Source organism: Globicephala melas, chromosome 3, assembly GCF_963455315.2.
Source record: "Globicephala melas chromosome 3, mGloMel1.2, whole genome shotgun sequence".
Lineage (NCBI taxonomy): Eukaryota > Metazoa > Chordata > Mammalia > Artiodactyla > Delphinidae > Globicephala > Globicephala melas.
Window position 1 is genome coordinate 38,834,360 of NC_083316.1, and position 17,752 is coordinate 38,852,111.

The 17,752-nt window shown below is 45.5% G+C and overlaps 1 protein-coding gene across 1 annotated transcript; it reads left to right on the top strand.

Annotated features, from left to right (window-relative positions):
* The first annotated feature begins 201 nt into the window (after positions 1 to 201).
* On the top strand, positions 202 to 9,945 carry ISL1 (ISL LIM homeobox 1). Its single transcript, XM_030881945.2, has 6 exons — positions 202 to 229; positions 1,057 to 1,246; positions 3,991 to 4,250; positions 6,080 to 6,366; positions 7,615 to 7,782; positions 9,829 to 9,945. The coding sequence occupies exons 1-6, from the start codon at positions 202 to 204 to the stop codon at positions 9,943 to 9,945; spliced, it is 1,050 nt and encodes a 349-aa protein (XP_030737805.1).
* Positions 9,946 to 17,752: the final 7,807 nt, after the last annotated feature.

Sequence of the window (17,752 nt, forward strand, 5' to 3'; positions counted from 1 at the left end):
TCCGCTCCGCCAGCTCCGCCGGCTTAAATTGGACTCCCCGATCCGCGAGGGCGCGGCGCAGCCGGGCAGCGGCTCTCTCAGCCTTGGCAACCCTAGGGGCCACTGTTTCCCACTTAGCCACAGCTCCAGCATCCTCTCTGTGGGCTGGTCACCAACTGTACAACCACCATTTCACTGTGGACATTACTCCCTGTTACAGATATGGGAGACATGGGAGATCCACCAAAAAGTAAGAGGCGATTTTACCTTGTGGGGCTCGGTGTGCTGTTCTTGTGCGGGGGTCTCTCTCAGGCAAGGGTGCCAAGGGCTCTTCGGAGTTCGAGTCATTGCTTGGAGAGAGAGAGAGAGAGAGAGAAGGTGGCTTTTTCGTGTTGCCGCCACGCCTGCATGCTTGCTGTCGGTTCTGATCTTCGGGAAACTGATCGTACCTTGTGTTTGAATTCGCCTGCGTGCCCTCCAAAACCCTAGCCTTCTGGTGCTAAGCGGTGGTTTCCTCCTCGGGAATCCTGAGCTCTCCGAGAAGGTTATTCTGTTGCAAAGGTCCGCCTGCAAGTACAATACCCGGAGATGTGAATTAGCATTAGACTTGCAAAAGAGAACAACGAATGACAACTGTATTGATGTCTGCTCTTGCTAACAATTTCCAGTCCTATGTGCTATTTAAGAGCGTGCTTCATGGAAAATATAGACATCCCTGCGTTCACTTAACGCTTCTAGTCAAAACCTTTTCTTTGACTTGACTTATCCATAATCTTTCCCAATGATTATGGCAAAGAGGGAGGAGGGAGGAAAAAGAAATACAAAATGAACGGGTTTGATTGCGTGCTAGGCTTACAAATGTAGACTATTCAAATCTGCATTTTACATATATTCCACCTCCTTTTAAAAGTGAGTCAGGGTTTTGATGGCACACTCCAATTACCATCCCAAAGTGCAATACTCTTAAAAAAAAAAAAAAACTCGCAGAGTACACCCTATAAGAGAACGACACTAAAAGTGTGTTTATCTCTGTAGGAAGTAAACGGTTAGTCAATCATGTATTTATTTTCATTTCAGAAAAACGTCTGATTTCCCTATGTGTTGGTTGCGGCAATCAAATTCACGATCAGTATATTCTGAGGGTTTCTCCGGATTTGGAATGGCATGCGGCATGTTTGAAATGTGCGGAGTGTAATCAGTATTTGGACGAGAGCTGTACGTGCTTTGTTAGAGATGGGAAAACCTACTGTAAAAGAGATTATATCAGGTACGCCATTTATACTGCTTCCTTAATTTTGTGAGATTTCCCTCTCTCTCCCCATTCTTTATTATTTTGTGTGGCTTTGTCCTTTGGTGAAGTTTGCCTTAATGGATTCCAGCGTGCAAAAGTTACCCTCGTAAGTGTAATATGTAAATTAACCTATGCTGTTCATTTTACTTTTTAGAGGGAAAAAAACCCCCGCGAAACTCGATAGTGGTTCCCATAAATTATGTGGCATTGAAGCTTGTATAATTGCTTTTGGAATTTGTGATGCTCAAATTATTTTCCTCTGTTACCCTCCCCCTTCCAAAACAAACAAAAAAAATCAAGATGGAAAAGTTGGAGTTTCTAAACTTAAAAAAAAAAGGTTGGTTGGTTTTTATTGTATCATGCAATGTTTTTTTCTTTTTTATTTATTTTAATTAAGTATTTTATTAGTAACTTCCAGATTCTTCGGAGATGTCAATGCAATAGGTGAAATAGTTTGACCTAAGCGTATTTAGAGATGTACTTTGAAAGAGCAAATAGAGATATTGCCCTTTTACTTTTAGGGTAAGGACTCCTGCCTGGAAAATTTAAAAACCAACCCAAATATTCTCTGTAAAAAAAGACCGGAAATTTAATCTTTTTAAATATTAACCCTTTGGTGACATCTGACTGTCTTCTTTCTTATCTTATCTGAGCTGATGAATTAGACAGAGCAGATCAAATTGCCCATCATCTGTCTACGAACAATTGGTATATTTAGATAATTGAACAGCTTCCTTTCTCATATTAAAATCTGGTAACTGATAAAATGAGCGAATTGCCCTTACTGTCAAGAATAAAACCACATAAGGAACTTTCTGAATTTTTTTCTTTCAATTTATTCTGCGTCTAAACTTTATGCTTTGCCAATCTCAAATTTTCTGACTTGTGTATACATATGTCAGAAACTTCATTTTCTGCCTTAGGAAGGAAGTAGAATTTCCAAAGAAAATATTATTGTTTTAAGAACAAAACAGAAGAGAGAACACCCTCGTTATTATGTCGATTCGTTATTATGTCGAATAATATCAAAATATTATATTTTAAATAAGTTCTCCAGTGGCTGTTAACAAGTAATTAGCTCTGTAAGTCATAGAGTTTATGGAGCTTAGAACTTAACCTTAAAGTTTAGCTGTGATTTAAGTATGCAGTTACAATTTTTTCCTGCTCACTTAGTGTGCAGTATTTTTTCTTATTTTAAAACCACGAAGTGGAGAGTGTAATTTTAATAAAGCTGAACAGTGCAGAAAAAAAAGTTTATTAATACTTTGATGGTGGGGGAGGAGAACGGGAGGAAAGAGGGGAAGTGGGGAGCTAGAGGAAGGGGGAGGGATTTTCCAAATTGTTTGGTCACAGGCAAGGTAAAGTCCTCATCCTATGAAGTGGAAGATCTCACATAGAGTAGGCGGAGGGAGGGAAAACTTTTGAATCTACCTTCTAACCTCTGACAAATGAGCCATTTTCAATTGTTTACTTGATTGGTTTGTGAACTGAAGATTCTGGAGAGGGAGAGCTCACTTCTCAACCCCAGCAGTAGCTTTACTCCTGTGGAAATAGTGTTTTACTCAATTGTATTCAGACCTGCTTGTGCCTAATTCTGGCTAAACGTTAGTGGAAGGAACCAATCGCTTTTACATTTTCTTCTCCACTCTTTCAACTGTGTGTGTGTATGCGCGTGCAAGTGTGTGTGTCCCTTTGAAATCCTGTAGTTGTAAAAGCAGAACAGAGAGACCGTTTAGATTTCTGAATGCCTTTCCCCCCTTGGGGGAGCGAGGCTCCCCCTCTTACCCCCCTTTGTGTAGGTCTTTTCCTCTCCTCCATTCTCTCTGTTTGTAGGAACGCTCCTGCTTTGGTTATTAGTGATAACGCGGAGAGGGGGCCAGGGCAGAGCCTCTAGATGAAACCTACAAGGATTGTCTCTTGGTAAAGAAAGGTCAGCAGCGAGGAAGACCTTAGGAGTGGGTCTTTTCATTTTTCTGTCTGGTCAGGGTTCTCAAACAAACTGAAATAAAGGTAGATGCTTCAGCAAATTGAAAAAGATGGAGGGAACCAAAGCAGATTTTTAAAATAATAATAAAAGGAGGAAGGGAGAGGAAACTTTCTGTTAACATTGCTGCCTGCGGAAAAGATCTTTAGCTGGGGAAAAGTGCAGTGGGCTTGTGCAGAAAGGGCTCTGGAAACCCTCAGAGGTTTCATTTTGTTCTTCTGCCTGTGCATTTGTGTGTTTTCAAACCGAGTGGGGTGACAATCTCATTCCATAACCTCATTTTCTTTTGAAAGGAGGATTTGAGTTGCAGTTTTAGAGACGTTTCTAGCAGCAGAAATTGGGGGATAGGGAGGCAAAAATTTGGGGCCAGTGACTCCCGAGTCCCCCTGGACCCCTTCCTGCCAAGAGCGGCAAGGGTCACCCTGGACTGGTCGCTGGAGCAGCGGCCCAGGCTTCCAACACGTCAAACATTTTTCGATGGTTTGGACTGGGCGTTTTCAACTAAGAGGTACGGATCGAGACACAGAAGCTCATAGGAAAGGGAAATGGAGCGGGAAACGAGAGAAATCTAATCATTTCCACCCTCCCATTCCCAGCTTGTCTGCGAATGCTGATTTCAGTGTCTCAGGGCGTTGTGGCCGAGGTTGCCAGCGACCTTGGGTCGGGGGCAGCGCCCGCCTGAAGTGACCACCTCTCTCTGTGCTTCCCTCCCGCCCCGGGCCCGGCCCCCGCGCAGGTTGTACGGGATCAAATGCGCCAAGTGCAGCATCGGCTTCAGCAAGAACGACTTCGTGATGCGCGCCCGCTCCAAGGTGTACCACATCGAGTGTTTCCGCTGCGTGGCCTGCAGCCGCCAGCTCATCCCCGGGGACGAGTTCGCGCTGCGGGAGGACGGGCTCTTCTGCCGCGCGGATCACGACGTGGTGGAGAGGGCCAGCCTGGGCGCCGGCGACCCGCTCAGCCCCCTGCACCCGGCGCGGCCGCTGCAAATGGCAGGTACTTCTGGGCGCGGAGGGAGGCCCTCCTCGGGAAGGCAGGCGCCAGGCGAGGCCAGCGCCACCCCTGCCAGCGCGCCAGCGGCCGCAGCAACCCTGGGACCCTTGCGGCGGTTGCTGCGGTCGGAGACGGAGGGTTCTGGGTGCGGTTTGCACCGCGCTTCACTCTTTCGCAGCAAGGTTCAATGCCCTCACTGTCTCCCTTGACTCCCCCCAGCACAGCTACCCGTCTGTGTGTCTAGATGTGGGTGCCCGTGAATGTACACCGCTTGGGCACACGTGTCTGCACACGCCCAAACAGTACTTCCAGTTCACCTTGGCCTCCAAAACGCGGCTTACTGAAAACGGGCTTCAGCTCCCCGCCAGGTATTCTCCCCGCAGCTGCCTAATTAAAGGGGTGGAGCTCTGGGCCCCTGGAGCTTCCTCCTTTAACCCAATGAAGGAAGCTTAGGTGGCCTCAAGTTATTTAGCCTCTCAATTCCTTTTCCCTTGCAAACTGCCCCCCCCACTAGAAAATACTTTAAAAATTTATTTGTATCCCTTTGTGAGAGAGTGGGCCTGAAAAGATACAGTTTTAATAGTTGCAAGCCTTCACACGGAGCCGTAATTTAAAACTGTCCACTAGCTTATCTGCAGTAATTGCCTTTGAAAGGGAGCCTCCCTCTTTAAACCGTTCATTCTACTTGATTTGGTGAGAATTTCATCTTCGGCCCTGTTGCTGTGACACTAAATTGACCCCATAGGTGTTGACCTGACCCCCGGGGGTCCTGGAAAGTGCAAGATTTGTAACAAACAGATCTGAGGGCCCTTGCCCCAGGAAGGAGAGTAGAAATAGAGCAAGGTTGGCCAGGAGGGGGGCCACAGGTAAGAAGGCAGACAACGTTTCCTAACCTGCTTTCTGGTCTTGATAGATCTGCCCTGTGCATTTTTAAAGTGTCAATTCGCCCTGAGTTCTGGCTGTGAGAAAACTACAACTCTTCCTCCTCTGCTCTCTGGCAGCTCTAAGAATTCTGTCCTGGGGGATTTGTGACTTAGCTTGCAGGGGGGCAAAGCCAGAGGTGGCAAATTCTGTTCGGTGCAACCTGTGCTCTGCTGTGGGAAGCACAGAAGAGGCCGAAGTATTGGGAGGGAGTCAGGAGCCAGAACACTCCCCAGCTGTCTTTTCTCTAGAGGCCAGGCAGCTCTAAAGAGTTTCGATTTTCCTTTTCTTGGGATCAGATCACATCAGGAACATCCAGGTAGATTTAGTAGATCCAGGTAGACTAAGAAAGATCAAAGCCTGGAGAGATGGCCGAAATCCCGAATTTCTTTATCCCCTTGATATAATTGTACCCTGGGGACTGAAGTTCAAGCTCTCTGTCAGAATCCTCCTCAGCCTTTGCGCTGCAGGCATCCCGCTGGGGTAGTGTCTCTGGCTGTCACTGGGGTTCTGCGTTTCTTTCCCTAGTACCGCCTGTGCGTTGGGGGTGGGGGGCTGTGTGGACTCGGTGTAACCTGGGCCCAGTCCGGGTACTAGAAAAGGCGTAAAGGGAGGAGAAACAAGGCAGAACGATGCCGCCCTTGCTGTGAGCAGGGGGACAGGCCCTGAGACGTGCGCCCCTTTGCTGACTCCATGTTGACACGAGCAGGGGCGAAGGCTGCTTTCCGGGCCCGGATTACTGAGCATTGACCTCTGATATTAGAGAGCGAGATTTTATTCTCTCTTTCGCGCCCCTTACCCCCACCTCTGCCGCCCCTGCTTTGTCTGTCGAGGCTGCAAAGAGCTGCCCATTGTCCGGGAGCGGCGCGGGCGGGCGGCCCGGCCCGCTCACGGCACCCCTTGCCCCGCAGCCGAGCCCATCTCCGCCCGGCAGCCGGCCCTGCGGCCCCACGTCCACAAGCAGCCAGAGAAGACCACCCGCGTGCGGACTGTGTTGAACGAGAAGCAGCTGCACACCTTGCGGACCTGCTACGCCGCCAACCCCCGGCCCGACGCGCTCATGAAGGAGCAACTGGTGGAGATGACCGGCCTCAGTCCCCGCGTGATCCGGGTCTGGTTTCAGAACAAGCGGTGCAAGGACAAGAAGCGGAGCATCATGATGAAGCAGCTCCAGCAGCAGCAACCCAATGACAAAACTGTGAGTGGCCCTGGGGCCCGGGCAGGGGACGAGAGGGGAAGCCGAGGAGGCGTGCGTGCCGGCTGCCCAGGTGGGCCGGCGCCGTTTCCCTCCGGCTCCGGAGCAGGACCCGGCACTGTTGGCCCCTCCCCCCGACCCCTGCCCCGGGGAGAGGCCCCCCCACCGGTGCCCGGCCCAGCGCCCACACCGCGGCCCGCGCTGCTCCGGGAGGCCCCAGCCCGCGGGGGTGGGCTCGTGCCCTTCAGCCTCGCCCCATCCCGGATCCGGAAGGGCCGTCTCCCCCTCCGTGGGCAGTGAGGCCTGGCGCTGGTTTTGCCAAAGTTCCGGTCATCAGTTCCTCAGGCAGCCGAGAGGAGGAAGGGACAACTCCTTGGCTTCCTTTTTAATCCAGGGTCATCCCGGTGTCCCCCGTGCGCAGCCTGCAGCAGAGCCCCCAGGTGGGCGAAAGGCCCCAAGGTGACCCGTGAAAACAGGGCACCTTCTGCTCCAGGTCAAGCCCAGGTCTCCAGAGATGTCAGGCCCCTGGCACTATTACCCACAATCATCCCTGGCCCAGAGCGGCACCCAACTGGCAGGCCTCCTGGTTAAGTTAAACTAAAGAGTTTCTTTCTTCCCCCCACCAACCAGCAATTTTTTTTTTTTTTTTTTTTTTTTTGCTTTTTACGGCTTAGGCCCTATTTTTAAATGCCATAAAACGTGCTGTCATTAAATTTGACAGACTGGCCAAGCCTGGGCCAGGGCATTTTCTAAGTTGGTTAGTGCATAATAGCACAATAGTGGCCTGACCCAAGTGCTTGGGAGTCGGGGTTGGCTCCCAGAGAATTGCCTGCAGAAAATCTACCCCCAGATCTGACTAACAAACTGCCCAGAAAATCATCATGTCTAGAGGCTGAAGGGAGGCCTATCCTGCCTCAGCTTTCCACTGAGACGCTATGGCCTGGAAAGGCAGACAGGTGGAATTGGGATTAACAGTGAATTTAAAGGGAAAGAAGAAAGTCGAAACAGAATTTCACTTAATAAGGTCCAAGCAGACCTAATAGTCCAGCCCACAGAAACAGAAGAACAAAACGTAATAACACAAAACTGAACCCTGGCTAATATCCATACGCACAGCAGATTAACTGAGTCAATAAAGGCCACTATATAGATAAGATAATACCAGGGTATATTTGCTTAGCCTGCACAGACAATGGAGGGAGGGAGTTTGCTCATTAACATGTTGGGCTTGGGGGGGGGACCTATTCACAGAATATCCAGGGGATGACAGGAACTCCCATGGTGGCTGCCAGTCCAGAGAGACACGACGGTGGCTTACAGGCAAACCCAGTGGAGGTGCAAAGTTACCAGCCGCCTTGGAAAGTACTGAGTGACTTCGCCTTGCAGAGTGACATAGATCAGCCGGCTTTTCAGCAACTGGTAAGTGTCAGCTCCCAGAGTGGGGAGGCTGAATCGCCAAAGAAAGGAGATTCTGGTTAAACTGTCACACAAGGAAAGATTCTGGGGGGTTAGGGAGGAGGGTGCTCCCCGACCCCAGGCTTGGGGAGAGACGAAGGGGGTGTGTTGGAGAGAGGAGGGAAGCACTCAAGGAAAACAGACCTCTTGTCAGTCTTTTCTGTGAGAGTTCATAGTTTGACCATATAGGTTGAATTTTCTATCAATCAGGCCTGTTCTGAGGGATTAACTTCAAGGTGCCTAACTAAATAGACACGCGTGGGAAGGTATCCTGGGTTGCAGAATCATACATCTTCGACTTGTAGCGTCAGAAGGGACATTAGAGATCACCTTGGCATTTTGATCAGCAGCCAGTAAATGCACTCCCTTCTCAGCTCCTAGAGCATGGTATAGTTAAGGACCTAAATCAAGGTGATTGTAATAATAATCAATGTTGTAATACATAATCAATGTTACTATCAATGGTCAGCAGGCACCCATCTGCACTATTCAAATATATCAATAAAAAGTTCAGTTATTCAAAGATATGATTGATACTTTTGTGACTATATCTCTTTCTGGGACTATATCTTAATCTAAAATGTAGGAGTGCTTAAACATTTTTTTAGTATGTAAGTTCAAATATCCTACACAGTCACATACTGTGGGGCATGTATAGCAAAAGGAACCTGAGTTCTACCAATCAGAGAGATAATAATGTGAAAACCGGTTTCCGTGTTAATATTTCTACACATCCAGAGAAGAGAAAACTCAACTCACCTTTCACCTGGGTGAAGATAACTAAGATTATTAAGTATATATCTTTTGTGAGATGATATATGTACACATACGGTTTTTCTTCTTAAGTAATAAACAGCCCTGTAGGATCTTGTTCTATAAAACAAGATCCATCCGAAAAACTTGTTCCTTTCTTTGAAAATAAAGCTTGAATTGAGGTTAACTTTTTCCCCTCACATTTACCTGGAGGGCATTTTCTTTCTTTGTGGCAACAGTTGGGTAATGGGCCACAGGCAGGCGTTAAAAGGGCTTGGCCCAGGTGTCTGTTTGAAAGTGGGCCAGTCTAGAGGAGGCAGATTTGAGAAGTCCCTTGGCTTCACAGTGGGAAAGTTCAATAAGATAGCAAGGAAGGTAGACCCCGGAATTAGGAAAAAGAAATTATTTTTAATGTCAGGCTAATCTTACCAGTTATTTGGATCATAGAAGGCAGGTAAGGGGAGGGTTCAGGGCAGCCGAGTGTTTGCACCTCCTGAAACTTTAGTGTCAGCTGAGAGCAGTGGAAGGGAAGCCGAGGATGGGGAGGTGTTGGGAGCAGAGTGGAGAAGAAGGTTTACAACAGCAACACAATACTTTCGGCTTAAGAGAAGGAGCCAGATATTTATAATGTGGATGACGTTATAATATATGGGTCTCCTCTCGGAAGGAAGAGCCTGATTGAAAGAGAGAAAGAGGCCAAAAGGCAGCAGGACCAACAACAAGGAAGAAAGGCCACGCTGTGAACCCTCTGAGGAGTTAATCACTGTTCTGTGGAGCCTCCTCTGAATCTCCCGTCACACGATCTGAGCGGCGTGTTATGGATTTTCCAACTCAAGAAGAGAGGCTTTGACGCCTAGAGACTGAGAACTCGCCTGCTCCCAGGGCAACACGTAGCCAGCAGGATAATTTTATTTCGAGCATGCATGGTAGAGTTGCGATGCCATTTTACAGTGGGAAACACATTTGTTCTTAAATAATTTAATGCAACATAATGTTGGGAATTCAGTTTCAGTTAAAACAGAGATCTCTTGGAAGATGGGAAAGCGAGAGGATTTCTTCCCAAGTTCTTTTCCTTGCAGGCTTTCTTTAAGCCTGTTAAAATTCAATTATATGTGCGGATATCTCTATCTATATATCTGTCTCTGCACACAGACACACGCGCACACACACACACACACACACACACAGGACAAGTTTATAATCCTTTTGTGAATACGATCACAGCCTCCTTTATTCATTTCTTAACCTTCTATGCAGGTCAATTTTTCAGAAGGAGGACCGGGTTCTAATTCCACTGGCAGTGAAGTGGCGTCGATGTCCTCTCAGCTCCCAGATACACCTAACAGCATGGTAGCCAGTCCAATTGAGGCATGAGGAACATTCATTCAGATGTATTTTTTTCCCTGTTGGAGAAAGTGGGAAATTATAATGTTGAACTCCGAAACAAAAGTATTTAACGACCCAGTCAATAAAAACTGAATCAAGAAATGAATGCTCCATGAAACGCACGAAGTCTGTTTTAATGACAAGGTGATATGGTAGCAACACTGTGAAGACAATCATGGGATTTTACTAGAATTAAAACAACAAACAAAACCCAAACCCAACATAATGCTATCCAATGACCTTAGGAGTACTGAAGAAAAAAAAAGACGTTTTTAAAACGTAGAGGATTTATATTCAAGGATCTCAAAAAAGGCATTTTCATTTCACTGCACATCTAGAGAAAAGCAGAAATAGAGATTTTCTAGTCCATCTTATTCTGAATGGTGCTGTTTCTATATTGGTCATTGCCTTGCCAAACAGGAGCTCCAGCAAATGAGCAGAAAGAGAAACTGGCCTCTTTGGCTGAAAGAGTCCTTTCAGGAAGGTGGAGCTGCGTTGGTTTGCGATGTTTTTAGTTGACTTGAACAAGGGGTTAATTGAAATCCTGGGTCTCTAGCATGTCCTGTAGCTGATTTCTTTTTTCCTTTTGCCCCTCCCCCTCTTTTTTTTTTGAGATCCATCCTCTATCAAGAAGTCTGAAGCGACTTTAAAGGTTTTTGAATTCAGATTTAAAAACCAACTTATAAAGCATTGCAACAAGGTTACCTCTATTTTGCCACAAGCGTCTCGGGATTGTGTTTGACTTGTGTCTGTCCAAGAACTTTTCCCCCAAAGATGTGTATAGTTATTGGTTAAAATGACTGTTTTCGCTCTCTCTGGAAATAAAGAGGAAAAAAAGGAAACTTTTTTTTTGTTTGCTCTTGCATTGCAAAAATTATAAAGTAATTTATTATTTATTGTCGGAAGACTTGCCACTTTTCATGTCATTTGACATTATGTTTTGTTTGCTGAAGTAAAAAAAAAAAAGATAAAGGTTGTACCGTGGTCTTTGAATTATATGTCTAATTCTATGTGTTTTGTCTTTTTTCTTAAATATTATGTGAAATCAAAGCGCCATATGTAGAATTATATCTTCAGGACTATTTCACCAATAAATGTTTGGCATAGATAAATAAATAAACACAATGATCCAGGGTCCCTCTTTTATATGTTTACAAGTAAGTCATTAAAATGTCTGAAATTAAAGACTGCATGTGAATCGGGGTAAACTGACATATAATAGGTGTGATATTTTATTGCAGATAGTTAAGGTGGAACTTGCAAGTTTGCATTTCAATAGTTGGATCAAAACTGGTTGGAAGCCTTTTGCTCTCAGCTGTGATAATATTACTGGTTTTTTGACAATGAGATGCTTTCCTCTGTCCTGTTTCCCACCTTTCTTTCCTCCTGTCTCTTTTCCTGCCCCACCCTCCATCCCACTCCACCCCACCCAAAATAGGAAGAGGGTCCTGCTTAAAATGGATTTTGATCCTGAGTCACTATGTTTATCTCCTTAGAGTGCTTTATACCAAAGTCTTCTGCTTAGGATCGTTGAAATGACCCATATTTCAAGTATAAGCTCTCGCTAAAAGAGAGGCTTTCTGCCTAGCCAGTGAAGTATGATCATTATTTACCAGTGGCGGCTGTCAGCCGTTTGAGAAATGCTGCTTTATTTGCGCAGGAAGACCAGACGGAGAGAGGGGAGTTTTCTCACCAGTTCCCAGACCAGTCAGTGGGTGTCTTTTCTTGCCTCTCCTTCCCCACCGTCTCCAACTTGTTTCCTACCCCCCTCCCCTTCTCTCTTTCTCCCTTAACTCAGACCCCCAAAACCTTACGAGGGTGATTGGTTAGGGTGGAGGGGCGCGGCGAGGGCTAGGTGGGGAACCGCCTTCTAGGGGCAGGAATCCGGGTTGCGTGCGGTCGGAGTTTCGTGGACGTGAGCTCTTAACACCTTGCCCGCTGGCGTTTAGCAGCGGCTCCTGGGCCAGAACCAGAACCCAGGGAAGGAGAAATGGCCCTGTTCGAAATCAGGCTTCTCGGTTCGTTTGTGGGTGTAGAGTAAGGATTTGGGGCTCCACCCTGTCTCCTCCCCTCCCCCTCCCCCCATGATACTTTGGCTCTCTACAGACTGAATGCATTTGTACGCGCCAGTGTAATGCCTTTTTAAACATCTGACAACTCGTAATAAATACGAAAGCTAACGTACCCTAATCGTGTGTCTCGTGGCGTGCGCCCCTTAGGACCCCTGACGGCGAGCGGGGTGGAGGCCGGGCTGGAGCCCCGGGAGCCCCGCGTCTCCCCAGCTCTCAAGTCGCTTTCACCCTCTCCAAACCTGCCGCAAGTCGGGAAAGAGCCTCAATTAGGCTTTTGTTTGGCTTTGTCCTACATAAGGGGTTAATTACAGGCTCTAACGTGGTGGGGCCAGAGAGAAAACAAACTTTGCATTGAAAATGTTACAGTGCATTAGACATGCCCGTTGATTACTTTGATTGTTGTGTCTAATTCTTGACAGAGGGGTAATAATTTGGCCGCAGTAATAATGGCTTGTAGTCATCTGTGGAGAAAAACAGGAGTTATGTCTTATCTCACACGGATCTTCTCCAAGAAAGGCCTTTTTTCTCTTTTTTCTTCTTCTCCTTCTCCTTCTTCTTCTTTTTCTTTTCTGTCCCGTCTCTCTCCTCTAATCTCTTGCACCAGACTTGACTTTTTCAGATTCCGATTCACTGTTTCTATTCGCCTGTCTTTGATTTTCCTATTTGCTCACCGTCATACCTGAGGCGACTAATAAGTGCAAGGATGGCAGGTACAACATGGATATTGGTATCAGGAGTGCGGAGTTACGGATAGCCCAAGCCCTGGTTTGAAAACCATTAAGTTCCCTTTCCCAGCCATAGCCTTTAGTAGACACTTTTGAAAACATTAGGACTTGGAAAAAAACTTTATTTAGGGGTTGAATGCAATAGAGGTACTTAAGTGAGGCACACATCTTTGCGATGGTTTTTCATCCTGACATTTATTTCTAAGATTAGGTTTGTGTGTGGGGAGATAATGTTTTACATATATAGATGTCAGTCTGTTCTGAAGTCCACAGCTCGAATTTAAGTACAGTAATTTGGGAGGGAAGTGTTGAATGATTTGGGTTCACTTGCTAGATTCAAGATATATGTTGCCTGATGGCTGAGAATGGATTGATGGGTCGATAGCATTCCAGTTCTTGTATTATTCATAGGAAAGGTGTGTTCCCTTCTAGACTCCTCAGCATGTGCTCTAAAATGTGTAGCTGAAATGTCTTCTTGTTTGCAAACCATCTTCTGCACATACTCTCCTTTTCCCTGCACACCTCTGGAGATCGAATTTTGAGCGGTGCTCTTCTAATGAAATTCCTCCTGTTTGCCATTATCTTTGATCCTCCCTCCCCTTATTACTCTGAATTCTTCCTTCTGGACATTATGACTCATTTCCTCCAGCTCTGCAAGCTAAAATTTAATGCAACTAAAAACATCCAGGACGCTGTCCTTAAATCAGGGAATCTATATCAACATCTATACTCCTAAAAAGACAGGATTTTTTTCTCCTTATTGTTCAGAGCAATAACATCCTCTGTGTCAGTTTACTGTCGCTGTCTTTTCCTTTCATCAAATAGACCTGGCTTTTCTTACCATTAAATTTTTTTTAAAAAAAGGTCCTTTCTAAGTTAGAATCATATTCGAAGAGATTTTTTTTTCTTCATTGAAATAACATTTCTGGTTATTTGAGATTCTGTGTGGGTGTGTCTACCCACTTCCCAATTCACAACTTTTTTGGAATCCAAGATTAAATAGATGATTTTGTGTTGCTCTGCTGCTCTTCACCCTGATCAAGTTGTTAAACCTATCTATTGACCCCCTTTTTGGTCTATCTTATCCTTTTGGCTAAAAGCCAGAAAGACACAGTGTGCTTTTGAGGTACCTCAAAGTACTTGGCATTTTTCTAGCACCTTGAATTTTTAAGCCATAAGATCGATCTCATTGAAATATCTCTTATAAGCCCCCTGTGGATTTACTTAGCCTTTTCCTTTTTCTTCAAAAAGAAGAAGAAGAAAAAAAAGTAAAAACTAGGTCCAAACCACCAGAAGAGCTAAGTTTGGATGGAACCCAGCCAGTTTGAGTTTAATCTCACCTCTAATACAAGTAAACTAAGCAGAAAGTACTTGTTTTCTTATCTGTAAAGTTCAGTTTAGTCAACTTTTGTAAAGTTTTGTAAAGTTTTATAATCCAAATTATGCTTGGGTTCTATTCATTAAGGACTATTTACTTCCTCGCTGCTAATCAACAATTAAAGATTATGTCACAACAAGACAAGTCAAATTTTCTTTGGGGGCGCTGGGAGAAAGGGGGAGGAGATTATTTTTGTGCCCTTATTTTAAAAGTGTTACTTTCAAAAAATGGCTGCAAATCTTGAATTCTCATTAATTATTTAAAATAAAAACAATTAACTTGTACAGTGTGAGTGGGTATTTTTAAACTAAAGTGTAAGTAGTTAATTCAGGGTGCTGGCAGCCGATTCTGTTTACTGATCTTTTCTGATTGTTGTTTTCTTGATAACCGAGCAAGCCACTGAATGGCTGTTTGAGCCCAGGCGCCACAAACATAAACTTCACAGCTTACAATGTCCCAAGTCGTGATGGAGGATCTCTCCACACCTCCCGGAGACTTCTGAAGTGTAGACAGAGAAGTTGGTTCACTGGGAGCGAAGGAGGGGGAGGGGCAGGAGGGAAGGCTGCTGAGTGTTTGCTGTGAGCATTGTTACTATCACATACTTTAATTTTTATGGCGCTTAAGCTGTTGGCTCCGAGAAGCCAGTTTCTATGCCTTGGAGAAGTCAGCCTCTCCCGGAGCCGCACTTAAAGAGTACTTCATCCTTTTTAGTTTTTTTAACATTTATTTTGCAAATCTTTCTGCTTAATTATGCCTCTGAAAAAGGGCTCAGCAATGATAAGCAAAGCGTTCCAAAAAGAAAACCATTTTTTTTTCTCCAAAAGAGGACGCCTAAGACTAGGGGGGAAAGTTGGGGGGTAAGATTGCTTTTCACCAGATGGGAAGAAAGGCACCTTAACCTGAGCTTTACGAGAGCCCTACGGGGAGACTCCGCTCAGCCCTCTCCACGCCTAGGACCCTCTTTCCCTTCCACTGAGCAAAAGTTCGTGCTCATTTCAGGGTGATGTTATTTGTGGACTTGATTGGGTTGGCAACTAATTTTTCCGGTCTTCCTAGTGGTCTCCCCTCTGAAGTGTTTCCCATGTCCAGCGGGCACGGCAGAGCCGGGCTGCACTCGGGTTTGGGGTGGGTGGGTGCTAGGAATGGGGGACCCGACAGCGGTCTAACCAGCCCCATGACTCCCGCAGGCAAATCAGCCCTTGATCCCTTAAAGCAGGGACAATCGTGGTCCGGGAGAGGAAAAAAGGGTGTTGCTGGGCCCTTCTCTTTCAGGGGTTGATCAGGTTGGCAGATCTGGAGGGCTAATCCAAACAAGGCGCTTGACTTGTGAGGTCGCGAGTCTAGACAGAGCTGGTGGCTCGGCGGCTCCTTATCTTTCCCTGGAATCAGCCGAAGAGGCGCTCCCCGGCCCACTGCGCTCGGCTCGCCCCGGCCGGAGCCACAGCGCGGCGCAGACGGCACAACAAACACGGCACCTGAGGCTTTACAGCTCGCTTTATTGTTTAATGGGGAGTACCGCAAAGCAGTCATTTGTTTTCTCGGCCCCGATCCGGGCCGTTCTGCGTGGCGGCGGGCCTCGGACACCGGGTGGGACGCGCGCCAGCGCAGCCGTCCGCTCGGTCCCCGCGGGCCACCGCGCGCGGCCATCCGGTCCCATGCCGCCCCCGCGCAGCCCGTGGCCAGGGCTCGCCGGAGACCCCAGCGCGGCGCGCATCTTTATCCGCGCCTCGGAGGCCTAGGGGGTGGCGGGCTGTAGGAGAAAGCTCAGCGCGAGGTGTCCTAGACTAATCCGGTATCTCCTCTTGCTGCCTGGAAATGACAGGTCTGCGCTATAACCACTTACGGTCTGCGGGGTCACTGGGCTCTGACTCAAGGGCAATAAGTAAAAACATTTAGTTCAGTAATAAGCTTCTCCCCGCTTCGCCCCACACCGTGTACCGAGAAAGATGCGTCACCATCTTAGAGTGTCCCTGAGCGGCGGAGCGCCCTTTCTTTCCCAGCAAGCACAAGGTGTGGCGTGACTTTCTTTTCGTGACCAGTTCACTGGGCAAACCGTGGAAGCCTGCCTTGATCCTCCATTTGGCTTCCACCACAGAGAGGCTGGCACTACCATCCACTTGGGAGCGAGGGGACCATTGGGACAGAGCTTGCAGTGCCCTTTTTGGAATGACGAATAACCCAGCTTGGGGATTTATAACCAAGGATTTTGTGGCTTGCATTTCAAATTAATTGAGTAGCATTCAGTTAATTATAATTTTGGTCCTTCCCTGTGGGGTTTTTCTCTTGTTTCAAAAAGAAGGGAGAGTTTCTAGTTACATCTTGTTATTCACTATTCTTCTAGTTTGCAAACAATGTATGTGTGTATGTGTGTGTGTCTTTGGCATGGAACAGATAATACTGCCTCTGTTTGAAAACTAACCATCAATGGAGGTCAGAAAATTTGGATATTTGCTTCATGTGATGGCCATACAGACAACACCATCTCCCAGCTTTGGAGGTATGCGAATTCACATCATGTTCTTCCTTGCCTGGTCCCAGTCTCACAAATGTGTCAAATGAAAAAAGACAAAACCCAAGTTTCGTGAAATCGAAGAATTTCTGTAGGGAGCTTAATTTTTTTTTTCTTTCTCCAGAAAATAATCCTTAACTGTAACTCAGGCATTGACTTTCCTTTTTCTCATGGGTAAGAGTTGCTGTTTATTTTGACCTGTCACAAATACAATGTGTTGTTTGAAACTTGTTAAACTTAGCAGGTATATGGAGATAATACTAGACAGGCCACTGAATATGATAAGGTAAAATACGGTGGGAATGAACTTTTAGGGGCTATGAAGGATTTTACTTTTTCCCAATAGCTTTTTAATTAATTTCTTCAAAATGTTACATCTATTTTTTTTTCACAGTTCTGTAATATCATACAGTAAAGAATTGTTCGGAGCACAGTAAAGACATGACTGGCAAAATGCTACTTGTGCAGATTCTGGTCTGCAGTTATTTTGATAATTTAGATTACTTATAGTCTCAATTAGTTTTAAATAAGTTTTCTTTACCATTAATAAAAACTGCCCACACTTAGTTAAGATCATGTTTTGCCTTAAAATTTTCAATAATTACTTATTAGATCAAATATTACTTTGTTTTTATTATATACAGGAGGTTTACTTTCAAAATAGGTTTAGCAAAGGAAAAAGAATATCTGACTTCGGGGGAGAACTAGCAGGAAATAGAAAAAAAAAGTTTTATTTGGGAAGAGAGCGTATATACTTTGAAACAGTATATTTTAAGCAATAAAGGGGAAAGTGCTTGTGGGCTAAATAGTTAAAATCTCATTTTAAACTCACAAACTATAAATAATAGTTATTTAAAGTTTTGTCCAAGAGTTTTTGTTGTGGGATATAAGTTCTCAAGAAGAAATACTTGAAATAAAAATAGTCTGGCAACCTAAATAACATTTAAGATTTAATTCATGAAACAAAATGAGTGATTTTATTTATAAAATGCAGTCATTTTCTTCCACTAACAATGAATGCTGATGTCTAAAACGATTAAGTGTGGAAAATACATTATTGTCAGTTTCTGGAGAATGAAACTGATTATCAGTTTCTGGAGAATAAAAATGC